The sequence below is a fragment of the Macaca fascicularis genome, chromosome 5, assembly GCF_037993035.2.
Source record: "Macaca fascicularis isolate 582-1 chromosome 5, T2T-MFA8v1.1".
Taxonomy (NCBI): Eukaryota; Metazoa; Chordata; class Mammalia; order Primates; family Cercopithecidae; genus Macaca; species Macaca fascicularis.
Window position 1 is genome coordinate 108,340,547 of NC_088379.1, and position 21,519 is coordinate 108,362,065.

The following is a 21,519-nucleotide window of genomic DNA, read 5'->3' on the forward strand; positions in this document are numbered from 1 at the left end:
GAGAAAGTAAATACAAATACAAGTAACATTGGTATCAAAAAATTGTCTCAATTTTAAAACCAGGTGGATGTGGGAGGTGAGGAAGAAGAAAGTATCAATGACTTTCATATTTCCTGCTAAAAAGAAAAATCTTGAAAGAGTGCATCGGGTAAAAGATAGTAGATGTACTCTGAAGACATGCTAAGTTAGTGGGACAGCTGGTATTACTTGTTATTTCTTTTGTACTGCATGCCTTACATGTATTATCCTATTTAATCTTTGAAACAGTTTCACGAGGAGTGACATCATACTAGAGTTATAGATACAGAAATTGAAGCTCAAGAGGTAAAGTGACCTCCCTACGGTGGCAGACTCACCATTCAAGAAGAAATATCAAAAGATTTGTTCTTTGTATATCAACATTGCAAAAAATCTGGCAGACAGTTGGACATGTGAAATTGAAATCAAAGTCAATAATTATCCACAGTGTAGCTTCACCTGAGGTTACTGAGAAAACTGATTTGTTTCCTTCTTTAACATGTTGCAGAGCACTATAAAAACTCATATGTCTCCACAGTCTTGTAAACGTTTTACAAAGTAGGGGTGATCTCCTGGTGCAGTGATCATTTCTAATGGATGCTAATGAATCAGTCCAATGTTTCAGTAGTATTTTACCAGCATATGATATACTCACAAGTTGGTTCCTAAACTGTATTTTGGGAGTACATCATGATTCAGAATTTTCTTGTATTGACAAGCATCCCACTCTGATTCCACATGGAAACCCATGCCATGCACTTAATATTTAGGGGAGAGGAAATATAATGCAATCTGTGTTTCAAAGCATGATCATCCCCTAAACAGACCTTGTTGCAAAAATAAGTATATTCAAAACACAGCTCATAAACCTCAGATCTGTGGCTAAAACTATCAGTTGATAATATTACATTAACACCATTGCCATTTGTAAAAAGAAGATATCCAGGATTATCTAATATATTTCCTGTGCCAGATCTGGAGTCAGCCATTTCTCTAAGAAGCTTTTCTCTTAACAGGAAAGATTACTTCAATATAAGAATATTCAACATTACAACACTGTCCATTATTTCTAGGTCTTTTCAGTAGATGGAGAAAGCATATAATCATTTCCTTGCATTTATGTATCTGTGAATATAAATATAAATGTCAATATGTAGAATCCAAAATAAATCAAGGAATCAACGACCAATTTAAACTTTTCTCCTGAGCAATTCAAACAGCGGTGTTGCTGTTTGCTGAGATGGAGAAAACTCCAGAAGAAGCAAGATTGTCGGGGAGCAATATGAGTTTAGTTTGTACATGTTACACTTCAGATGCCTGTTAAACCTCCAGGCAGAGGCACCAGGTAGGCAGTTGGATATAAGAAAGAGGAATTCAGAGAGAAATCAGGACTGGGGATAAATCTAGGAGTCATCAGCCAATAGATGATGGTAAAGCCATGACACTGGGTAGAATCACCTAGATGTCAATTACCTGGCTGTGTAATATTTCATGGAATGTAGTAGAGAACAAAAACCAAAATGAAGCAAGATTTAACAAGAGGCAATACTAAAACATATTATGTGTTTTATTTCTTCTTGGAAGGGTAATAACATACCTGGTAGGCAACTTCTGCTCTCACTGAATCCAGGAAGCCCTGATCAGTTGGATAAAGGGCACAGGCAAACATAAAATCCTGCCATACCTAGCAAATCAAATAAAAGGGAATGCAACACTTCCATAAGTTTTATTACACAGAAGAAAGTCGTCATTCTGAGCTCTGGGCATTACCTTTAACACAAATGAAAAATTAAGTTAGCCTGATGAGTGTGATCATTGGGGCACCATTATGTATAAAGGCACCCAGGAAAGGTATCAAAGACATTGAGACTTCCCAGCACTGCACAAAAGTGTACAGAAACCTGAGAAGAGAAAACCCTAGGCAGGTATAAAAGAAAGGGAAGACAGAAGAATTTGAAAAAGAAAAAATGTGTGAAGGGGACATAGAATGAGGCTTCCCTCCAACCCCTCCTCACTTCTAATTCATTCCAATTTTCACCAGGCATTTGGTATTAAGAGATGCACCAGACTGTTAAGAATCATACTTCATTTATAAAGGAATTAGCTTTTCATAGACAAAAGGATTACTACATGCACACTTTAGTAATGAAACTACGTAAGTCCCTTCCTAAGGAGGCCGTGTGATGCAATGGTTAAGAAAACAGCCCCTGCTGGGAGCAGTGGCTCACACCTATAATCCCAGAACTTTGGGAGGCTGAGGGGGGGCGGATCACCTGAGGTCAGGAGTTTGAGACCAGCCTGGCCAAAATGGTGAAACCCTGTCTCTACTAGAAACACAAAAATTAGCCGGGCATGGTGGCACATATCTATAATCCCAGCTACTCGAGAGGCTGGGGCAGAAGAATTACTTGAACCCTGGAGGTGAAGGCTGCAGTGAACCAAGATCACACCACTGCATTCCAGCCTAGGCAGCAGAGCCAGACTCCATCTCAAAAAAAAAAAAAAAAAAAAAAAGTCATAGCCCCAAAGCAGCCTGTCTGAGTCAGAATTGGATTCCACCATAAACAGGCTGTTAGAGTTTGAGTAAAATATTTAACCTCTTCATGTGTCAGTTTCTTTATCTGTAAATGAGGATAGAGAATAGTAACTACCTCATTGAATGGGCATGAAGATAAAATACGTAGAGCACTTAGAACAATGCCTGTCCTGGCACTCAGTGAATATTATATAATAATGTCATTGTCACAATGACCATCAGCATTATCAATATTACTATAATTCCTTGTCTTCTGTGGCATTCCTTATATTTTAGAACACTAATAATAGAACTAACAGAATATATTTTCTTTGCTTTATCCTCACAATTGCAAAACACGTTAAAAGTACTTAATAACAATATTAGGGCCAGGTACAGTGGCTCGTGCCTATAATCTCAGCACTTTGAGAGGCCGAGGCAGGTGGATCACCTGAGGTCAGCAGTTCAAGGCCAGCCTGGCCAACACGGTGAAACCCCATCTCTACTAAAAATACAAAAATCAGCTGGATGCTGATTTACTAAAAATACAAAATTTAGCACACGCCTGTAATCCAAGCTGCTCCGGAGGCTGAGGCAGGAGAATCGCTTGACCCCAGTGTAGGGAAAGGCGCAGTGAGCTGAGATTGCACCACTGCGCTCCAGCCTGGGCAATAGAGTGAGACTCTGTCTCAAAACAAATTAAAAATAAAAAATTAGAAAAAATTTAGAAAAACAATATGAAACACACCTTTACTTAATTTCATTATTTTTCTTCTCCTTTAGGTTTTGTCAGATCTCCTTTAAGTGTTTTAAATATTTTCTTTTATTTTCTATGCATACTTAAATATCACAAAGAAAATTATTTTAAAAGTAGGTATATGTATACTGGGATATAAATAATTTACAGGATATCTATCATTTAAAAATAAATAATTATGGTAGTTGCAATCACCTGTGGCTCTGGGTTTACAAGATGCCATTTATTCCTATAGCCCCAAATGGAATATCTGGCTCTGAGACAGGGGCAATTGCATCATTCAGAACATTGGCAATCAAACTGAGGATAGAGTAACTTATCAATACATAAAATGCTATCAACTTCTCACCATTATTCCTAGTTCATCACAGAGTTCATAGAACTCATCCTGCTCATAAATTCCTCCTCCCCAAACCCGAAGAGTATTCATGTTAGCATCCACAACAGACTGTAAAAGGAGCCGTAACCTGTAGAAGACATTTTATAAACAAATCATAACTTGGAAAAAAAACAGATAAACACATTTCTAATCTCTGTTAGAAAAAAACACTCTAAAATCATGACGGTTTGGTTATAATGTAAACTAAAGGAAGTAATATAAAATTATATACACATTAAATAACCACATAAACAAACAGAAAACTTATGGGTGATATCTTTACCTATTATATTTTACCTATTTATTTTATTATACTCTTTTTAAAATTAAATTTATGTTTTATATTTATTCCTATAAAAAATACAGTTGTAAGCCTTGAAAAGTATGCACTAATTTTATACAAACCCTCCACACTATAAAACAAAATCAAGACTTGAGTATTAGTGCCTAGCACCTGTATTTCCTATTATACAATTCCTCCAGCCCGGTATTTCTTTCTCTAGTAAATTTCCTTTATACTTTTTCCAATTCCTATTCACATTACCCTCAGGAAAATCTAGAAACTTACAGGCAGCTTGAGAGCATGCACCTTCCCTCCATCCCCACAACACTGTTCAAGCCAAATAACAGGATGGGCAGACCCAGAGCACTGAGGGCTCAGCACAGGCACCACGGCAGGCTCACCAATTGGACCAGCCGGGCTGAAGGACCACAGCCAACCCAGCCCCAGCTGGGAGGGGAGAGGAGCATTTGAAAAGGAAAAGATAGAGCCAATTATCCCGTGGCTGTGTCTGGAGAAGAATTTCATTTTCTTATGAAATCTAAAATAATATACACATTTTAAAATAAAAGAAAATTACTACAACTTTTGGAAAAAATCAGGTTTTAGTTACTGATCACATTTACATTCTAAATATCAAATGATATACTACAACGCACATTTCTACATTTGTAAATATGCTAAAATGTTATTTAATTTAGATAATAAATAAGTTTAAATGTGTTTATTTTCATTTCATAAAGTTTATTTTCAGCATCACAGAGATGTAAGTTTAGGTAAAAGTGGTTCCAAGATGGCCGAATAGGAACAGCTCCAGGCTACAGCTCCCAGCGTGAGCCACACAGAAGACGGGTGATTTCTGCATTTCCAACTGGGGTACCGAGTTCATCTCACTGGGGCGTGTTGGACAGTGGGTGTAGGACAGTGGGTGCAGCCCACCGAACGAGAGCTGAAGGAGGGCGAGGCATCGCCTCACCCGGGAAGCAGGAAGCGCAAGGGGTAAGGGAATTCCATTTCCTAGCCAAGGGAAACCGTAACAGACGGCACCTGGAAAATCAGGTCACTCCCACCCTAATACTGCACTTTTCCAAGGGTCTTAGCGAATGGCACACCAGGAGATTATACCCTGCACCTGGCTCAGAGGGTCCCATACCCAGGGGGCCTCCCTCATTGCTAACACAGCAGTCTGAGATCTAACTGCAAGGTGGCAGGCAGCAAGGCTGGGGGAGGGGCACTCATCATTGCTGAGGCTTGAGTAGGTAAACAAAGCGGCCAGAAACTCAAACTGGTGGAGCCCACCGCAGTTCAATGAGGCCTGCCTGCCTCTGTAGACTTCACCTCTGGGGACAGGGCATAGTGAAACAAAAGGCAGGAGAAATCTCTGCAGATTTAAATGTCCCTGTCTGACAGCTTTGAAGAGAACAGTGGTTCTCCCAGTAAGGAGTTTGAGATATGAGAACAGACAGACTGCCTCCTCAAGTGCGTCCCTGACCCCCGAGGAGCCTAAAAGGGAGGCACCCACCAGTAGGGGCAGACTGACACCTCACAAAGTCGCATACCCCTCTGAGACGAAGCTTCCAGAGGAACAATCAGGCAGCAACATTTGCTGTTAAGCAGTATTCACTCTTCTGCAGCCTTGGCTGCTGATATCCAGGCAAACAGGGCCTGGAGTGGACCTCAAGCAAACTCCAACAGACCTGCAGCTGAGGGTCCTGACTGTTAGAAGGAAAACTAAGAAACAGAAAGGACATCCACACCAAAACCCCATCTGTACGTCATCAAAGACCAAAAGTAGATAAAACCACAAAGATACGGAAAAAACAGAGCAGAAAAGCTGAAAATTCTAAAAATCAGAGCACCTCTCCTCCTCCAAAGGAACGCAGCTCCTTGCCAGGAATGGAACAAAGCTGGACGGAGAATGACTTTGACAAGTCCTGAGAGAAGAAGGCTTTAGACGATCAAACTTCTCCAAGCTAAAGGAGGAAGTTTGAACCCATCACAAAGAAACTAAAAACCTTGAAAAAAGATTAGACGAATGGCTAACTAGAATAACCAATGTAGAGAAATCCCTAAATGACCTGATGGAGCTGAAAACCGTGGCACAAGAACTACATGACAAATGCACAAGCTTCAGTAACCAATCTGATCAACTGGAAGAAAGGGTATCAGTGATTGAAGATCAAATGAATGAAAAGAAGCGAGATGAGAAGTTTGGAGAAAAAAGAGTAAAGAGAAACGAACAAAGTCCCCAAGAAATATGGGACTATGTGAAAAGACCAAATCTACGTCTGATTGCTGTACCTGAAAGTGACGGGGAGAATGGAATCCAGTTGGAAAACACTCTGCAGGGTATTATCCAGGAGAACTTTTTTTTGCCTAGGCCCAACCTAGCAAGGCAGGCCAACATTCAAATTCAGGAAACACAGAGAACGCCACAAAGATACTCCTCCAGAAGAGCAACTCCAAGACACACAATTGTCAGATTCACCAAAGTTGAAATGAAGGAAAAACTGTTAAGGCCAGACAGACAGAAAGCTCGGGTTACCCACAAAGGGAAGCCCATCAGACTAACGGCAGATCTATCAGCAGAAACTCTACAAGCCAGAAGAGAGTGGGGGCCAATATTCAACATTCTTAAAGAAAAGAACTTTCAACCCAGAATTTCATATCCAGCCAAACTAAGCTTCACAAGTGAAGGAGAAATAAAATCTTTTATAGACAAGCAAATACTGAGAGATATTGTCACCACTAGGGCTGCCCAACAAGAGCTCCTGAAGGAAGCACTAAACATGGAAAGGAACAACTGGTACCAGCCACTACAAAAACATGCCAAAATGTAAAGACCATCGATGCTAGGAAGAAACTGCATAAACTAACAAGCAAAATAACCAGCTAACATCATAATGACAGGATCAAATTCACACATAACAATACTAACCTTAAATGTAAATGGGCTAAATGCTCCAATTAAAAGACACAGACGGGTAAACTGGATAGAGTCAAGACCCATCACAGAGCTGTATCCAGGAGACTCATCTTATGTGCAGAGACACACATAGGCTCAAAATAAATGGATGGAGGAAGATCTACCAAGCAAATGGAAAACAAAAAAGAGCACAGGTTGCAATCCTAGTCCCTGATAAAACAGACTTTTAACCAACAAATACCAAAAGAGACAAAGAAGGCCATTACATAATGGTAAAGGGATCAATTCAACAAGAAGAGCTAACTATCCTAAATATATATGCACCCAATACAGGAGCACCCAGATTCAAAAAGCAAGTCCTTAGAGACTTACAAAGAGACTTAGATTCCCACACATTAATAATGAGAGACTTTAACACTCCATTGTCAACATTAGACAGATCAACAAGACAGAAAGTTCACAAGGATATCCAGGAATTGAACTCATCTCTGCACCAAGCAGACCTAATAGACATCTGCAGAACTCTTCACCCCAAATCAAGAGAATGTACATTCTTCTCAGCACCACATCGCACTTATTCCAAACTCGACCACATAGTTGGAAGTAAAGCACTCCTCAGCAAATGTACAAGAACAGAAATTATAACAAACTGTCTCTCAGACCACAGTGCAATCAAACTAGAACTCAGGATTAAGAAACTCAATCAAAATCACTCAACTACATGGAAGCTGAACAACCTGCTCCTGAATGACTACTGGGTACATAATGAAATGAAGGCAGAAATAAAGATGTTCTTTAAAACCAATGAGAACAAAGAGACAACATACCAGAATCTCTGGGACACATTTAAAGCAGTGTGTAGAGGGAAATTTATAGCACTAAATGCCCACAAGAGAAAGCAGGAAAGATCAAAAATTGACACCCTAACATCACAATTAAAAGAACTAGAGAAGCAAGAGCAAACACATTCAAAAGCTAGCAGAAGGCAAGAAATAACCAAGATCAGAGCAGAACTGAAGGAGATAGAGACACAAAAAAACCTCCAAAAAATCAATGAATCCAGGAGTTGGTTTTTTGAAAAGATCAACAAAATTCATAGACCACTAGCAAGACTAATAAAGAAAAGAGAGAAGAATCAAATAGACACAATAAAAAATGATAAAGGGGATATCACCACCGACCCCATAGAAATACAAACTACCATCAGAGAATACTGTAAACACCTCTACGCAAATAAACTAGAAAACCTAGAAGAAATGGATAAATTACTGGACACATACACTCTCCCAAGACTAAACCAGAGAGAAGTTGAATCCCTGAATAGATCAATAACAGGCTCTGAAATTGAGGCAATAATTAATAGCCTACCAACCAAAAAAAGTCCAGGACCAGACGGACTCACAGCCGAATTCTACCAGAGGTACAAGGAGGAGCTGGTACCATTCCTTCTGAAACTATTCCAATCAATAGAAAAAGAGGGAATCCTCCCTAACTCATTTTACAAGGCCGACATCATCCTGATACCAAAGCCTGGCAGAGATACAAAAAAAAAAGAGAATTTTAGACCAATATCCCTGATGAACATTGATGCAAAAATCCTCAATAAAATACTGGCAAACTGAACTCAGCAGCACATCAAAATGCTTATCCAGCATGATCAAATAGGCTTCATCCCTGAGATGCAAGGCTGGTTCAACATACGCAAATCAATAAACGTAATCCAGCATATAAACAGAACCAAAGACAAAAACCACATGATTATCTCAATAGATGCAGAAAAGGCCTATGACAAAATTCAACAGCCCTTCATGCTAAAAACTCTCAATAAATTCGGTATTGATGGAACGTATTTCAAAATAATAAGAGCTATTTATGACAAACCCACAGCCAATATCATACTGAATGGGCAAAAACTGGAAGCATTCCCTTTGAAAACTGGCACAAGACAGGGAAGCCCTCTCTCACCACTCCTATTCAACATAGTGTTGGAAGTTCTGGCTAGGGCAATCAGGCAGGAGAAAGAAATCAAGGGTATTCAATTAGGAAAAGAGGAAGTCATATTGTCCTTGTTTGCAGATGACATGATTGTATATTTAGAAAACCCCATTGTCTCAGCCCAAAATCTCCTTAAGCTGATAAGCAACTTCAGCAAAGTCTCAGGATACAAAATCAATGTGCAAAAATCACAAGCACTCTTATATGCAAATAACAGACAGAGAGCCAAATCATGAGTGAACTCCCATTCAAAATTGCTTCAAAGAGAATAAAATACCTAGGAATCCAACTTACAAGGGATGTGAAGGACCTCTTCAAGGAAAACTACAAACCACTGCTCAACAAAATAAAAGAGGACACAAACAAATGGAAGAACATTCCATGCTCATGGATAGGAAGAATCAATGTCGTGAAAATGTTCATACTGCCCAAGGTAATTTATAGACTCAATGCCATCCCCATTAAGCTACCAATGACTTTCTTCACAGAATTGGAAAAACCTACTCTAAAGTTCATATGGAACCAAAAAAGAGCTGGCATTGCGAAGACAATCCTAAGCAAAAAGAACAAAACTGGAGGCATCATGCTACCTGACTTCAAACTATACTACAAGGCTACAGTAACCAAAACAGCATGGTACTGGTACCAAAACAGAGATATAGACCAATGGAAAAGAACAGAGCCCTCAGAAATAATACCACACATCTACAGTCATCTGATCTTTGACAAACCTGACAAAAACAAGAAATGGGGAAAAGATTCCCTATTTAATAAATAGTGCTGGGAAAACTGGCTAGCCATATGTAGAAAGCTGAAACTGGATCCCTTCCTTACACCTTACACGAAAATTAATTCAAGATGGATTAAAGACTTAAATGTTAGACCTAAAATCATAAAAACCCTAGAAGAAAACCTAAGCAATACCATTCTGGACACAGGCATGGGCAAGGACTTCATGTCTAAAACACCAAAAGCAATGACAACAAAAGCCAAAATTGACAAATGGGATCTAATTAAACTAAAGAGCTTCTGCACAGCAAAAGAAACTACCATCAGAGTGAACAGGCAACCTACAGAATGGGAGAACGTTTTTGCAATCTACTCATCTGACAGAGGGCTAATATCCAGAACCTACAAAGAACTCAAGCAAATTTACAAGAAAAAAACAACCCCTGGGCAGAGGGGCCGGGCGCGGTGGCTCAAGCCTGTGGTCCCGGCACTTTGGGAGGCCGAGACAGGCGGATCACGAGGTCGGGAGTTCGAGACCATCCTGGCTAACACGGTGAAACCCCGTCTCTGCTAGAAAGTACGAAAAACTAGCCGGGCGAGGTGGCGGGCGCCTGTAGTCCCGGCTGCTCGGGAGGCTGAGGCAGGAGAGTGGCGTGAAGGCCCGGGAGGCGGAGCTTGCAGTGAGCTGGGATCCAGCCACTGCACTCCAGCCTGGGCGACACGGCAAGACTCCATCTCAAAAAAAAAAAAAAAAAAAAAAGTGGGCAGAGGATATTAACAGGCACTTCTCAAAAGAAGACATTTATGCAGCCAACAGACACATGAAAAAATGCTCATCATTACTGGTCATCAGAGAAATGCAAATCAAAACCGCGATGAGATACCATCTCACACCAGTTAGAATGGCAATCATTAAAAAGTCAGGAAACAACAGGTGCTGGAGAGGATGTGGAGAAATAGGAACACTTTTACACCGTTGGTGGGACTGTAAACTAGTTCAACTATTGTGGAAGACACTGTGGCAATTCCCCAAGGATCTAGAACTAGAAATGCCATTTGACCCAGTCATCCCATTACTGGGTATATACCCAGAGGATTATAAATCATGCTGCTGTAAAGACACATGCACACGTATGTTTATTGCGGCACTATTCACAATAGCAGAGATTTGGAACCAACCCAAATGTCCATCAATGACAGACTGGATTAAGAAAATATGGCACATATACACCATGGAATATTATGCAGCCATAAAAAAGAATGACTTCATGTCTTTTGTAGGGACATGGATGAAGCTGGAAACCATCATCCTCAGCAAAGTATTGCAAGATCAGAAAACCAAACACTACATGTTCTCACTCATAGTTGGAAATCGAACAATGAGAACACTTGGACACAGGAAGGGGAACATCACACACTGGGGCCTGTCGTGGGGTGGGGGGAGGGAGGAGGGCTAGCATTAGGAGATATACCTAATGTAAATGACGAGTTAATGGGTTTAGCACAGCAACATGGCACACGTATACATATGTAACAAACCTGCACATTGTGCACATGTACCCTAGAACTTAAAGTATAATAATAAATAAATAAATAAATAAATAAATAAAAAGATATAAATTTACAGATCCAATTAGGAAATATTATTTTCTTCCAAAGTTCTATTTCTTCAGTCTCAGAAAAACATTTTTAATTTTTTTCCTAGATCTAGAACTTTTAAGATTATATTTTGTTTTTAAATAAATTGTATTTTGCATATTTAAGGTATATGACATGATGTTATGGGATATAGATAGATAGATAGATAGATAGATAGATAGATAGATAGATAGATAGATAGTTAAAAGGTTACTATAGTGAAACAAACTAACGTACTTACCATCCTATAATAGGGGTCCCAACCCCCAGGCCACGGACTGGACCATGGATCAGGCAGCACAGCAGGAGGTAAGCAGCAGGTGAGCAAGCATTACTACCTGACCTCCTGTCAGATCAGCGGCAGCATTAGATTCTCATAGAAGCAAGAACCCTATTGTGAACTGTGCATGCGAAGGATACAGGTTGCGTGCTCCTTATGAGAATCTAATTCCTGATGATCTGAGGTAGAAGGGTTTCATTCCAAAACTATCTCCCCACTCCCCCCACCCCCTACCCCTAATCTGTGGAAAAATTGTCTTCCACGAAACTGGTTATTGGTGCCAAAAATATTTGGGACTGCTGTCCTACATAGTTAGCCACTCTTTTTTGCTTTTGTGGCAAAAGTAGCTAAAATCTAATCATTTAGCATGAATCCTATAAAGAGCACTTTTTTTTTTTTTTTTTTTTTTTTTTTTTTTTTTACCTATATTCCTAGTGTACATCAGATCTCTGGGCTTGCTCACCTGTATATCTGCTACATTGTATCCTCTGACCATATCTGCTACATTGTATCCTCTGACCAGCTGGCTCCCAGTTTCCTCCCCACCCTCCCACAACCGCACCTCCATAACACACAAGATTTTTTTTAGTTCTTTTGTTAAGATAAAGGTAAAAGAATATGCAAATACCTTAGCATAGAAAGGTAAATATTGGAGTGGGCCCCGTGGCTTACACCTATAATCTCAGCACTTTGGGAGGCCGAGGCAGGTGGATCATTTGAGTTCAGGAGTTCAAGACCAGCCTGGCCCACATAGTGAAACCTCGTCTCTACTAAAAATACAAAAATTAGCTGGGCAGTAGTGGCCTGCGCCTGTAATCCCAGCTACTTGGGAGGCTGAGGCAGGAGAATCACTTGAGCCTGGGAGGCGGAGGTTGCAGTGAGCTGAGATTCTGCCATTGCACTCCAGTCTGGACAACAAAGTGAGACTCTGTCTCAAAAAAAAAGAAGAGAAAAAAAAAAGAGGAAAGGTAAATATGTGTTCTTATCTTTCAAAACCATGCTCAAAAACATTTAAGGTATCATTTGAAAAGATGAAAATAGTTGAATTTAATATTTTTTTCAGGAACTATTCAAAATACTAATTAGTCATTTTCTTATTTCTCCAGAGTAAACATATAATAGTTTTCTAAAATTGAATGGCTTCAACAGTCTCAAATAGTTTAGCTCTAAGACCACCTGTAGCCCAGGAGAATGGAATATATGATTTTTAAAATCCTATCCATTCTAAAGTTTCCATCATCTAGAATTCTATACTACCTGTTAGTTCCTTACCCAGGGACTAAAGAAAGTAAAAATGAGTAAATCTCAAGCTTTGCCGGACTTTTAAAGAGGAACAAGAAAAGAAAGACAGTAACTCACAACTCAGAGGTTACTCGGTCCTGGAATGAATCTGCTGGGATCCAGTTTGAGCCTTTTAGAAATACGGGAAATCCATTAATTTTGAAATAGAAACTCAAACCAGGAGACCCTTTTATGGGCTCTTCTATAAGTTCCACTGTCCTAAAATAAACCTGCAATGAACAGAATTAAATGATGAATATCAAATTTAAAACATAAGCAAAGTAGTTTTTTTAAAAAAGAAGCAGACCTTTTTGAAAAACGTACATTCAGTAGTTTAATGTAAATTTTCCTATTTACTATGAAGCACATAATGTGGAAATGTACATTTCAGGAATATACACATATAAATTATTGCTAGCATCTGTTATTTCTCTTTTAAAAGAGAAATATAGAAACTACTAAAGAGCTACTGTAGTCTTCCACATGAAATAGGCATTTGTGATAACATCAAAAAAGACAATTTGAAGATAACATTTCTAAATTAAAACAAAAACATGCTATTTCAAAAAAATAGAAAAAAATGCTGTCTTTGAAAAACACATTCTCATTTCAGTGTGTTAAAAGGTAGCCAAACATGCATCTTAGAATCAGATATTATAACTTAACAACTTTGCAATCTTAATAACACATTACCATAAAATCGCTTTGTTTAATGGGTAATTTAATCCTAATTACACATGAAACTCAATGTTTGAGCACGCTCTGATTTCTTGACTGGAGATGTATGTGGTGTTCTAATGGAAGTAGATGGGGCAGGAGCATGCACTGTGTGCTGTTGGTGCTCTGGAGAGGAAGCAGAGGCCCCATCCTGGTGACAGCCCAGCCAGGATTTCCCCTAGTTAAGCATGGGCAGCAAGACCCCAGATAGAGAAGCTTTGACGTTTTTATCAAAATCTTTATTCTTGCCAGCCATAAATTGGATCAAGTTTATATGATAACATTTTATACCAATAAAGCGTAGCCTTAAGCCAAAAGCACACATTTCTCTAATTTAAAAAATCAGTGAATGAATGAGTCAAATTATTTCACGTAATAAGTGTCCACCATTCTGCTTCCTGACTCCTGCCTTTATTTATATGAAATGACAGAAGATATCAGAATTAACTTTACAAGAAGATACAGAATATGTCCTGGATAAGGAGGATCTTGACACGTGATGATCACTCCTGCTTCAGGGCTGCAAAATGTCAAGAATGCACAGTGATTTTCAGAGGTGACTTTTAAAACACCATTGATGGTGGGTTCCAATATCTAGAACAGTGCATGGTCCTTTAAGTGTGGCCTGGGGACTCCAGGAGGTTCCTTGGAGATTTTCAGTGGGTCCTTGACTTAGAGTAAAACTAAAACACTATTTGCCTTTATCTCTCTCAGTCTCTGAGTGTCAGTGGAATTTTCCAGAGACTACATGATGTGTGCCTACTTCATCACTCTGACAGCTAATGGAATGTGTGCTGTGTATTCCATTGTGATGTAGCTCTGTGGCAGAGGTTTATGGTATGAAGCAGTGCATTTTCAGAGATTAACTCAGTTTGTTCTCAGTACTTTTACTGTACTCTTACTATTAATAGCTGTCTTTGATTATTCCTGCTATAATCTCTGTACCCTCATTGTTGTTCAATAAATTCTTACTTTGAACCCCAAAGTTTCCCTTGCAAACTACACAGAAGCACAAAAGGAGTAGGTACTACTCTTCACAGCAATATTTTCAAGTTTTCAAATAAAAACAAATTCTAATTTTAATTGAAACTCATTTTACACTTTAGTAATATTTTATCTTGTTCTAAAAGAAAATTTATTTATAATACTTTTTTCTAATTTAGGGATGAATTGTCAAAATGAGATCAGAAGGCTTACCTTCTCACTAGCCTGGCCAACATGGTGAAATCCTGTCTCTAATAAAAGTACAAAAATTAGCTGGGTGTGGTGGTGCATGCCTGTAATCCCAGCTACTTGGGAGGCTAAGGCAGGAGAATCACTTGAACCCGGGAGGCGGAGGTTGCAGTGAGCCAAGATCATGCCATTGCACTCCAGCCTGGGCTACAGAGCAAGACTCCATCTCAAAAAAAAAAAAAAAAAAAAAAAAAGAAGGCTTACCTTCTCAACCCATAACTGTACTATCTGTCTATAAGGTTGCTGAAAAAAGTGAAACTGACATATCAGACAGTCTTTTGACTCATGGAAGGGAAGAATCTACTCTAAAGAAACTGGGTAAAATTATGAATAAGAAGTGAAATTATGATGAAAGTCATCTTTCTCTCAACTTTATGGATGTTAATAACTTATCTTTTTGTGCATTATGCAATGAAACATTTTAAAATAATATTTATGGTGCCAGTTAAGTTGTAGTGTCTCATTGAGACGAATCATTCACAGTATGAAGAAAAGAGAATTGAATATTTAAACTTATACATGATAAGCTCATTAAAAGTCAAACCGTGTTTATTACATCTTTTCAAACCAGACATGAAAAACCCACTGGAGCATCTTACAGGGTTAGTTATGCACTCCTGGCTGGAGAAGTACACATACTAGCTGAGAGATAGCTGTACTGTTCACATTGCAGAATGCTTACTAGATGAAGAGTCAGCAAAGGAAATAACAGCACTGCCACTTTGCAATGACAGAGTAACTCGTCCAGTTGAGAGATTTGACTGCAGTATGAAGACTGGCCTGATATCTCATCTGAAATAATCATACTTTTGCTTTACAAATGAGTGAATCTCCAGATATAGATGGACTTGCCAGTTTGCTTGTATTTGTATGTTATCAACACAATAAATCATCAAAAATCTTCTTTTCTGTGAATTTTTGGCAACAATACACAAGAGGTGCTGAAATATTCAAATTACTAAATAACTTTTTGAATCTCAGGGTTATCCTGTAATTACTGTGTTAACATTGGCACCGATGTTACAAAAGCAGTGGTAGGTAACACTGCTGCTGCCTTAGCAGGAATCAAGGCAGTAGCTCCAAATTGCTAGTAGTCGTTACATCTTTCACCTTCATGTATTAGCAGGAAAATGAAAAAAGCCAGTTTCACTTACGAATGTCCTTGATAAAGCAGTAAACATTAATTTCATTAAATCCCAACCCTCAGTATGCATAATTTTAATACCATGCATTATGAAATGAGCAATACCCATAAAGCACCATTCACAATAGATAGCTGGAGGAAAAGCCTCTGGGCCATTATTAGAGTTGTATGTAAGCTGAATTGGCCTTGTTCATGACACCCCATTTTTACTTGATAGAAGGCCTGACAGACAACCGATGGTTATTCAGACTTGGACACTTGGCAGACATTCTCTAGAAATGAATGAAGTGAGCCTATCATTTCAAGGAAAACAACTGGCAGTGTTTGTGGCTAAGGATAAAACTCAAACTTTCAAGTAAAAATTGAGATTAGGGAAAACTTGTATCTACTACCTGATGGTAGTAGATACTTACTTAAAAACTTTTTAGATGTCAATTTTGGCTTTTGTTGCCATTGCTTTTGGTGTTTTAGTCATGAAGTCCTTGCCCATCCCTATGTCCTGAATGGTATTGCCTAGGTTTTCTTCTAGGGTTTTTATGGTTTTAGGTCTAACATTTAAGTCTCTAATCCACTTTGAATTAATTTTTGTATAAGGCGTAAGGAAGGGATCCAGTTTCAGCTTTCTACTTATGGCTAGCCAGTTTTCTCAGCACCATTTATTAAATAGGGAATCCTTTCCCCATTTCTTGTTTTTGTCAGGTTAAACTAAACAGCTACTGCACAGCAAAAGAAACTACCATCAGAGTGAACAGGCAACCTACACAATGGGAGAACATTTTTGCAATCTACTCATCTGACAAAGGGCTAATATCTAGAACCTACAAAGAACTCAAACAAATTTACAAGAAAAAAACAAACAATCCCATCAAAAAGTGGGCAAAGGATATGAACAGGCACTTCTCAAAAGAAGACATTTATGCGAAAAAATGCTCATCATCACTAGCCATCAGAGAAATGCAAATCAAAACCACAATGCGATACCATCTCACACCAGTTAGAATGGTAATCATTAAAAAGTCAGGAAACAACAGGTGCTGGAGAGGATGTGGAGAAATAGGAACACTTTTACACTGTTGGTGGGACTGTAAACTATTTCCATTGTGGAAGACAGTGTGGCAATTCCTCAAGGATCTAGAACTAGAAATACCATTTGACCCAGCCATCCCATTACTGGGTATATATCCAAAAGATTGTAAATCATGCTGCTATAAAGACACATGTACATGTATGTTTATTGAGGCACTATTCACAATAGCAAAGACTTGGAACCAACCCAAATGTCCATCAATGACAGCCTGGATTAAGAAAATGTGGCACATATACACCATGGAATACTATGCAGCCATAAAAAAGGATGAGTTCATGTCCTTTGTAGGGACATGGATGCAGCTGGAAACCATCATTCTCAGCAAACTATCACAAGAACAAAAAACCAAACACTGCATGTTCTCACTCATAGGTGGAAATTGAACAATGAGAACACTTGGACACAGAAAGGGGAGCATCACATACCAGGTCCTATTGTGGGGAGGGGGGAGGGAGGAGGGATAGCATTAGGAGATACACCTAATGTAAATGACGAGTTAATGGGTTTAACACACCAACATGGCACATGTATACATATGTAACAAACCTGCATGTTGTGCACATGTACCCTAGAACATAAAGTATAATAAAAAAAAACTTTTTAGATGACATCAGTGGTGATATTAACAAATGTGATATTATAAAAGGAAATGTTTCAACATGTAGAAGATCTGTAACTCTCAAGAAACATTTTCCAAGAAACAAACATTTTCCAATAACCAATGCCTTACATTACAATATCATATAATATGGGTAAAGAATTCAAACAAAGTGCAAGATAGACTAATGGATTTTAACGTAAGAGAGAATAAAAAGTTCATTGGTTAGTTGCAATTCACACTGGGACTAACCTTTAAGAAACTATCATTTGTTAAAAGAAAATCCACAATTTATCTGAAAAGACTATTTTTTCCCTTTTCCAAGTATATCTGTGTGAGGTCAGATTTCCTTAATCTGTTTCAACTGAAACAACATATTGCAAATTGACTGAAGGCAGATACAGATGAGAATCCCTTTGTCTCCTACTAAACAAGACATTAAAGTGACTTGCTAACACGTAAAACTGTCATTATTTCCACTAGTTTTTTTGTTAATTTATTTTTTATAAAATAAGTCATATATAAAAATAGTCATATGTGCCATGAGTTTATTATGGTTATTTAAAATGAATAAGTAAATATTTAATTCCCAGTTTTAATATTTAATATGGTAAATATCGGTACATATAACCCATATAAACAAAAGCATGTTGTGGTTTTCAATAACTTTTTTAAGTATAATGCAGTGCTGAGTCCAGAAAAATTTGACAATCACTACCGCAGAAAATAGAATTTATTTATTTCTTAATATCTATGAAGGCTACAAACTGTATTAACTATACAACATAATACTTTCCAGCACATTTTTCCTTTCTGTGCAAATGTTCTTATAAAAAGACATCTCTCCCTATCCCCCAACTCTTGCAATAACAAGTTATGACTGGGGTGACAACGAACCCAAACCACCTGACAGTGCCTCAGAGGTGAAGTAGTAATTACCAGCCACCTTTCCCTCTGGGCCTTCTTTGACAAGTGAAAGGCTCCTGCTTCTATGATAAGTGTCAGTAATTTTCCACATCCTCTGGCAGTCTTGAAGTCACATAAAAGCCTTCTTCTACAACAGGTATTTTACTTCAGAGAAAATAATGGGTTCTAAAAGATTTCTTGAAAAGACCCTTGAGTAACACATATTTGCATCCAAAGTAAATATGTAATCTTCATATGAGACTAAAATTTTTTAAACAGTCCAACAAAGCAAATTATTGTCTAACAGTATGAAAAAGGTATAAATACCTAAGAAACTAAAAAATGTGTAAGTCGGGCAGTTTGAAAATTAAAAATTTTAACTTCTAAATTTTTATCTATTTTTGAAGTTTCTATTAATTCCTCACTAAATCTGTATTTTTATTAACTTTATAAACATTTCCTTTTCAAAATAGAAGGATTAACTTTAAAAGTGCAGGATAGTTGAATGCATTCTTTCAAACAAGAATTAAGGATATCTGAACTAAAGGGCTTAAGAGGTACGTGACTGATAAACATGGTACTCCTCAAATTTCTTTCTCTGGCAGACCAAACAGATGATATGTAATGAATCATTGATTCATAAGCCCAAGGCCGCTTCTCAGCTGTTTGTAATCAGATACTTAAAAAGCTGTAATAGCATCACTAGATTTTCAAAAGGGCAATTTTCTTCTTAAAAAGAAACCCACTTATTTCTAAACGTTGTCAAATGTCAAATCTGCTAAAATCCTTTTACATATATTTTAAGACACAACCAAACACTGCATTTCTGTCTTTGTTCTGAAAGTGCTCCAGCGTGTAAAAGTATTGAGAAAACAAGCTCTGGGTCTCCACAAATAGCTCTTGTCAACCAGGTCCCTGCAGGATGACACAAGAGACATAACTTTGTTGTGCCCTTGCAATTTGCAGACAGCACAACCAGAAGTTAACAGATTAACATTAACATTGGCACAGTTATCTATCCTTGTAGCCAGATGTGTATCTAGTACATCTGACACCAGATAGGATCACTTTTTAAGACCTCCTCTTCTATATGACAAAGTTATTTTCAATAGAAGTAATGAAATGAAATGAATAATGATAATTCCAGAAAAGAATGTCCAGAAAAGAATGTAGACATTAAAAACTTTCTTTCACTGAACTTTGCATAATCATGCCAGTTTTTTAAAAGGTAAAACGAATATTAGAGTACAAAAAAGGAAAAGTTAATAGATTCAAGTTCTGATTATATTAATATATTTAATAAACTCATAAAGGGAATAACATACATAATGGTATGCTATAGTAAGAAATAATAACATTTGCTATTTTCAGCCTTACCTTCTAAAAATCTGTCAACAACTTTCTCAAAATTGATCTTCTTTGGACATACATGTTCAATATTTGATTCATTTGTCATAGCTGATGGAAAAATACCTTTTGTTAATTTTAACTCAGAAATGTTCTTCCAGATGAGGCCAGAGATATGCAAATATTTTAGAAAGTATTAAACATAATAAGTTTGGTAGAGATTCATAAAAATCCCACTTCACATTCAACTCCAAAAAATGCAGTCATATCCATGCCTTTGTTCTTTTGACTTTCGTTCAAACTACTTACAAATGCCTCTGAGGTATTAAAAAAAAAATCCCACTTCTCAAGTATTTCTTCTGTAAAATCACAGAAAATGATTGTGAACACAGATAATATTTGATTCACTGCTGTAGAACAAGTGTCCAGTTCTCAGGGACAACAATTGGGGCGTTTGGCATTGCTATGTGGATTTCTCTGAGCTACGGAAAACCAGCAACTCTTTGTTGTTTCTCCTGGCACTCTTCTTCAAAATTTGATTCTTTTTTCTACGTAAATGTCGATTTCCTCATATTTTGTTGTTACACAGGAAATAGGCTTCACCAAAATTTCTGTGCACTTACCTTCAAAGTCTTCAAAGAAGACTTGTAAAGTTGGGAATTTCACTGTACATTGTTCAAGATAGAGTCTGACTATTTGCAAATATTTTTGTATGTGATTAATGTCATCTAAAACTACACTGGAAAAAAGATAATTCCAAAGAGAGAACTGCATACAGCAGAGTGAAATATCTGAGCTGATTCATGTGTCCACATTTTCTTTGGATTACATGGTACTTCAAAGTTGAGATAACTTTTCAAAATTTTTCTACAGTGACCCAGCTTCATAATGAACCTTCCATCTTGTCTAGGGAAGATTTTCTGCAGCTTTTCCCATCAATGAGGTGAGATGAGAAAGAATGAATACAATTTTTCCAAAGTTCTAATAAAAAAAATCACACAGGAAAAAAGTTTCCAAAAAAGCAAATTCCACAAGGCTCACAGAATAATTTCCAAGAGGCTGAAATATTTTTTGGGATTAATTTCTTTGATTTTTGCATGAACTCCACAGTGAATACTGGCCACATACGCAGCATCTTTTATCCTGGACGGTGGCAGAGGTTTATGAAATAATAATCCCATTCCTTGAAGCTATTTTCTGTGCATTCTGCAGCAGTTTTTCTGGAAATATGAGAATGACTCCTTTATTTCCATTCTACCACCTTCTATATGACCAATTCACACATTTGATCTCTGTTTCCAGAAATGTAAGAATGACTTCTTTATTTCCACTCTGCCACCTTCAATATAGGCCTATATGACCAATTCACACATTTGATCTCTGTTTAAAGTGTCCAGAGTGCTGTCAAAAAGAATTCCAGCCAGGCAGTGGCTCATGCCTATAACCTCAACACTTCGGGAAGCTGAGGTGGGAAGATTGCTTTTGGACAGGAGTGCGAGACCAGCCTGGGCAACATGGCAGGCTGTGTTGCAACACCCACTTACTGTCTGCACCTACAGCTAACTGCTCCCCATCTCTAGAAAAATAAAATAGGCAAGGCATGGTAGCATGTGCCTGTAGTAGTCCTAGCTACTTAGGAGGATAAGGTAGGAGGATCACGGGGGCCCAGAAGTTCAAAGCTGCAGTGAG

General features: G+C 38.0%; 1 protein-coding gene across 14 annotated transcripts in view; it reads right to left on the minus strand.

Moving 5' to 3' along the window:
* Positions 1–21,519, minus strand: part of MANBA (mannosidase beta) — a 135,692-nt gene that overhangs the window by 33,965 nt on the left and 80,208 nt on the right. For 12 of the 14 annotated variants that reach the window (XR_012434979.1, XR_012434978.1, XR_012434977.1 and 9 more), the window contains 3 exons: positions 12,877–13,028; positions 3,640–3,757; positions 1,616–1,702 (listed from right to left, as the gene is read on the minus strand). Coding sequence is in view for 11 of the 14 variants with exons in the window: in XM_074040227.1 (XP_073896328.1) it covers positions 1,616–1,702; positions 3,640–3,757; positions 12,877–13,028 (357 nt within the window). In the remaining 3 variants the exon portion in view is untranslated. Of the gene's footprint in view, positions 1–1,615; positions 1,703–3,639; positions 3,758–12,145; positions 12,446–12,876; positions 13,029–19,860; positions 19,937–21,519 lie in introns of those variants that run through there. The other 2 variants (XM_074040230.1, XM_074040231.1) reach the window with 2 other exon arrangements.